The 6000-nt window shown below is 40.3% G+C and overlaps 1 protein-coding gene across 1 annotated transcript in view; it reads left to right on the forward strand.

The window, feature by feature from the left end:
• Window positions 1–4145, forward strand: part of LOC115415790 (voltage-dependent T-type calcium channel subunit alpha-1H-like) — a 114788-nt gene extending 110643 nt beyond the window's left edge. The window contains 1 exon segment of the mRNA XM_030129463.1: window positions 2513–4145. Coding sequence (XP_029985323.1) covers window positions 2513–3172 — 660 coding nt within the window. The 3' untranslated portion in view covers window positions 3173–4145.
• Window positions 4146–6000: the final 1855 nt, after the last annotated feature.

Below are 6000 nucleotides of genomic sequence, written 5' to 3' on the forward strand. Positions count from 1 at the left end.
CCAAAAAATAAATTAATTAATAATAATAATAAATATAAATATAAATATAAATATAGATAAATTGATTAATTAATTAAAAACTTGGACAAATGGATAAAATTATGTTTTATATCCTGCAAAAACACATGTATGGACATTTTTCAGTGCCATACCTCATGAACAGCAGGACAGATTGAGACTATATGTCACATTTGATCAGATACTGAACTGATGACATTATTCTTATGTGCTGAGTCAACTTTGTAGGATTCATTGCATCTTTGCAGCAACATATAAATTACAACTTGACTGGCTGGCAGGTACAGCCACAAGGCAGCAATTGCACATAAGAGTCTCTTATTTCATTTGTTGCTGTTTAAGAACAGTGCAAGAAATGTTCCATTTGAAAACCAAACGAAGTTCTTCAGTAATCTGTAATCTTTAGTTCAGTCAGACAACTCAGGGTTGAAATGTTTTATTACAGCAGTAGAAGATATTTAGAGTTTGTCCTCTAGGTTTCCCAGTTCATCACTCCCGGCTGGTGTGTTTACATATAGATATTGAGGAGTGATGAACAAATATCTTCCCCCGGAGCCCACAGGCGAGTGCTGAAAGAGCTGTCAGAGGGAGAGCTGGGAAATTTTGCGGCTTAAATTGAACACCAAATTAGAGGATGTGTACGGTAGATGGAGTCAAAACAGTTGAATTAGAAAGAACATAATTCCTGCTTTTTGCCTATTTTCGGGGTATTTTTTTCTCCTTCAGTTACACAATTATCATAATATACTTGCAGATGATTGTCTGCTAATGTATCAACAGGTTTCCTTCGAGGTCTTAAAAAGTTTTAAAAGTGTTGAATTTACAAATCTGCATTTAATATCTTAAAAAGGAATTAAAAAGGTATTAAATTTAGGTTGGGGAGACACGGTGGTGCAGTGGTTAGCACTCGTGCCTCACAGCAAGAAGGTCCTGGGTTCGATTCCAACACCAGTCGACAGGGGGTGGGACCTTTCTGTGTGGAGTTTACATGTTCTCCCCGTGTCTGCGTGTGTTCTCTCCAGGTACTCCGGTTTCCTCCCACCATCCAAAGACATGCACTAATAGGTTAATTGGTTAATCAAAATTGCCCATAGGTGTGAATGTGAGAGTGATTGTTTGTCTGTATGTCAGCCCTGCGATGAACTGGTGACTTGTCCAGTGTGTACCCCGCCTTCGCCCCTATGTAGCTGGGATAGGCTCCAAGCGACCCCCGTGACCCTAGTGAGGATAAAGCGGGTTCAGAAAATGAATGAATGAATGAATAAATTTAGGTCTTAACTTAGTGGTTCCCAACCTTTTTTGGCTTGTGACCCCATTTTAACATCTCAAATTTCTGGCGACCCCAGACATTCAAAACTGAGACTTTTTTTTTGCTAAAATTAATTTGTTTTTGATCATGTAATAGTTTGCTATACTATGTTACGAATTAAAGTTAATTTTAGACCACATTTAGTCTATATAATATATATTATTATGGACGGAGGCAGAAAACCCAGGTGTAGATTACTGCACAAAGTGAGGATTTTATTTTCCTTGGTCAGGATATGTACAGTCAGTCCAGCTTGGATTTACAAGGCTGACAATTAATACTGAACAAACAATAACTCAAACTATGAATTATGAAAGAGCTGCAGCATCTGAAACCGACCACAATGAACATTTGAAGGATAAACAGTACCACAGTGCTTCAGTTTCAGCTTCACAGTTTGTCATGTCTTTTATGTTTTGGGATTGTCTCTGTTAACTCACCATATATTTTTTTATTAGTAACCTTTTTTTTTTTTTTTTATCAATTACTAGAAATTTCATGCGACCCCATTTGAATTCCAGGCGACCCCAAGGTTGAAAAACACTGTCTTAAGTTATGTTGCCATAAACTTGTTGGCTGTATTGTGTTTAAATGTGTCTGTTCAATGTCCAAGCTGCATTAAAGTAACATTAGTCTGCTCAGTTTCAGCCGTTCCAACCCGACAATTTATATTGAAATTAGGAACCAATTATCGCTAACTGTGCAGCCCCCGGTGAGAAATGATCACAGAACATTCAGCCAAACACAGAGTCACACATTTTTGCCAGTATGGCTGTGAAATAGGCTGTGAAAGGGGCATTAACTCTTGTAGTAGTCATCTTAAAAAGGTCTTAAAATGTCTTAAATTTAACTTGTAGAAACCTGTAGGAAGCCTGATCAAGTATTGCAACCTTACTGTTTCATGACACCATCATTTTAGTTCGTGCATTATAATTATAGTGACCCTGTGATCCCATTCCCATTCCTTTATGCACACGTATAGACAGTATATGACAAACATCTGCAATAGACTAACATGATCATCTAGTTCAAAGACCATAATTGCATCAAAGTGCATTTTTCTAATTCTGCTTGTAGTGTTTTTTTCCTGTTGCTACTGTTCTAATTTATCACATGTTGTCAGATCTTATTTTTCCGAGCACATAATGCATCCTGAATGTTCCTGCTGTGTTTGTGTGTCTGCAGGAGGCTGTTCGCTGTGACTCTCTGGATCAGAGCGGTTCAACAGATGATCTGGCAGAGCCCCATCTCCCCGTGCCTGTTGCCTCGTCCACGCCGCCACGCCAGCGATCATCCAGCGTACACACAATGAAAAACCCGCACCCCCAGAGGGTTATCTCATGCAGGAGTCACAGCCGGAGTCACAGTGAAACCACTGGACAACAACACATACCTGAGCAGGCCGTCTGTGGCTCGCAGCCAGAGTCCGACCCAGCTGAGCCCAGGCCCGTCCGCCCGCTGAGCTTTTCCGGTCTAATTGCGCCCAGCGGTGAGTCCGTCCAATCAGCTCCCAGCCCCGGCTCGCAGTTAGACGAAGTGGATGAGGAAGTCAGCCAAATCACCAGTTCTGCTCACACGCACACACAAAGTCCTGCGAGCTTGTCACACAAAAGCAGACACCAAACGTCGAGCCCAGGGGAGCACAGGATCCGCCTCAGCCAATCGGTGTCCCCGGTGTCGGCCCGGAACAGGAAACAGAGGCTGAGCCCGCCGCCTGGGGACCAAGCAGTTACTATGACAACCCAGCTGATGGACAGCAATGTTGAGCTGAGAAGACGGACTCTGTCATTTGATTCCACGTCGCTCTCTGCCAATCAACCGGAGGGCAGTTCTGTGGATGACTAAACCAACTCAGAGATGTTTGACCAGTTCTTCTTTGAAGCGGAGGAGCGAGATGTGCTGCTGAAGCACAACGAGAGGGGCAGGGACTACAATCCCAAACAGGAGGGACACCTGTTTAGCCGTTTCAGGCCCCGCCCCTTGTCTCCTCATCCCGTCCAATCACGTTATGGTCACAGAGTGCATGAGACGGGCGCCCTCTGTGACCGTGTGGATGCATTTGTTTGTATGTGTTCAAAGACTTTTTTTTTTCCCTCCGTGCTGTAATCGGCACACAAGATGCACACAAGAAGAATTTTCCTTTTCTCCTGTCATAGTCCTAGCTTTAGTTCAGATATAGTAGTCGCTCCCCTGCTATATTTACTCAAACACTAGCCTTCCCTTTGCTTGCTCTCCTCCTTCTACCTTCACTGTCATCCTTTCCTTGCACCTCAAGCCTAGGTCCAAGTACAAGACGAAGGCACAGTGCTGGTTCTACGACTGAGCGGTCTGATCAATGCACATACACTTCGAACATACTTATCCATATGTCAACAACTGATCACTGTAAGACGAACGAGGTGCAGAGACTAGAGTTTATGTTTACACAGAAGTTAATTTTTAAAGAATAATAATAATGCAAAAGTTAAAGCTGATAAAGATTTTTTAACCAAGTTTCATGTTTTAATATGAATTGGTGCTGATGAGAGATCAATACCCATAAGTATGTTCACAACTAGGGGAGTTATTTTGCTGTTAGATGAGATGTTTCTTTCAGCATGTACATGTAAAGAGATAGTTATTCTTATTTATTTATTTATTTATATTTTGGTTTTTGAATAGGGGGGATATATAGAGATACAATTCTTGTACATAGTTGATCAAGTCATGCAAAGCCTTATTTTGGAGAAGTATACAGGTGTAGCAGGAAAAGAAGGATAGGAGTGGACAGCTGTGGACAGGGTCATAGTTCAGCCACTTAAAACAGGCTTATGTGGACTTAAAGGTGGGGTATGAGATCTAAGAAAAGCGGTTCGAGCAAGCTACGTTTTAAAAATACTCAATTCAAAAGTCCAAACCCCTTTCTTCAGAAATCCCCTCGAAGCCACGCCTCCAGAGTATTGGTACGCGCAATGCTTGTTCTCGAGGGTTCACGAGCGCTGCCTCAGACCTCATTCAGTCTCCTCTAACCCCCCTACTCTTCCAGAACAGCCCCACTTCATACCTATCTGGCTAACGTTACATTTCCTACTGTTTTTTGTTGGTGACAAAACAGTTTGCCGGTGAACTTTCCATCCTAATATAGCTAATATAGCCAAGCTCTGGCTCTGGCTTCGTTTCCTGAACAAGTGCTCCAAGGCTCTAAGAACGCACGATTCATGCACGAACAGGGGTACGCGCAGAGGGGGGAGGGACAAATGGCAGTTGAGTTTGATAGACATCGTTTCGACTGGGCGCTCAAAATGATTGGATGGTGTTTTTTCAGTCCTGTCCGTTCCACAGGTGACTAAATTTTTGTATTTTTGTGTTAGAGCATTTAATTAATCGGTTGTAATCGGGGTGTGAAGGGGATTTTAGGTAACATAGTTAAAAAAAAAAAAAAGCTCCAGGAAAATAACTCACATCCCACCTTTAATATGCTCAAAATAGTCTGAGTAATACAATCAGAGTGAAAATCTACTCCAGAGTCACGTGTGCTGTCATCATCAGTCAGATTCAGGTGTAAAATCAGGGCTAGAATTCATACTCTAGCATCAGTGTCACAGAAGTTCTCATATTCATTTAGGTTCATGTTTGCAGTGGTTGATTTTGTAGCAAACTTCAGTAATAAATAATAATGGATTAGATTTCTGTTGCGCTTTTAAAACATCCAAGTACATTATTGATCCTTTATTCATTCACTCTTACACTCTGGTGGTGGCAAAGTACATCCACCACTGAACATTCATACACATTCATACACCAGTGGGAGTGACACTGGAGGCTAGGTGGGTGAAGTGTCCTGCCCATAACAGCACATGACTAGACAGAGTAGGATTTGAACCGCCAACCTTGTGGTTATGGCCGCCCTAACTTCAGATCTGTTTGTGTTGTTCTTTTACTTGCTTCCACATTCAGAATCCTATTGACTCAGTTTTGAGGCCATACACATAAGTCAAACTAAATCGGTACACTGCAAAAATCCATATCTTACCAAGTGTATTTTTCTCATTTCTAGTCCAAGTATCTCATCACACTTAAACTAAGACCATTTTTTTCCATTTTTTTGCTTGAATTAAGAAAAAAAAATGTTGAATTAAGCAACAAAAAAAACACATCTGCTAATGCAACAATGAGTCTAATGTATGTATACGAGCTTTAACTCCTGTCAGTATAAACCCTACACTGCAAAAATCTAAATCTTACCAAGTGTATTTTTCTCATTTCTAGTCCAAATATCTCATCACACTTAAACTAAGACATAATCACCTAAAGAGTAACTTTTCAGTGAGATATAAGAACTTATTTTTAGACAATAGATTGTGAAAATCGTAATTCAAGAAATCTTACCAAGATAATTTTCAGATTTTTTGAATTAAGCAAAAAAAAAAAAAAATCTTGTATTAAGCAAAAAAAATCTGCCAATGGAACAAGTGAAAATTATCTTGGTAAGATTTCTTGAAATAAGATTTTCAAGATCTGTTGTCTGTAAAATAAGTTCTTATATCTCACTGAAAACTTACTCTTTAGGTGATTATGTCTTATTTTAAGTGTGATGAGATATTCTGACTAGAAATGAGAAAAATACACTTGGTAAGATTTAGATTTTTTCCAATGAGTCTACACTTCTTGGTAGTTCTTCTCAGTTCAACTAG

The sequence above is a fragment of the Sphaeramia orbicularis genome, chromosome 1, assembly GCF_902148855.1.
Source record: "Sphaeramia orbicularis chromosome 1, fSphaOr1.1, whole genome shotgun sequence".
Lineage (NCBI taxonomy): Eukaryota > Metazoa > Chordata > Actinopteri > Kurtiformes > Apogonidae > Sphaeramia > Sphaeramia orbicularis.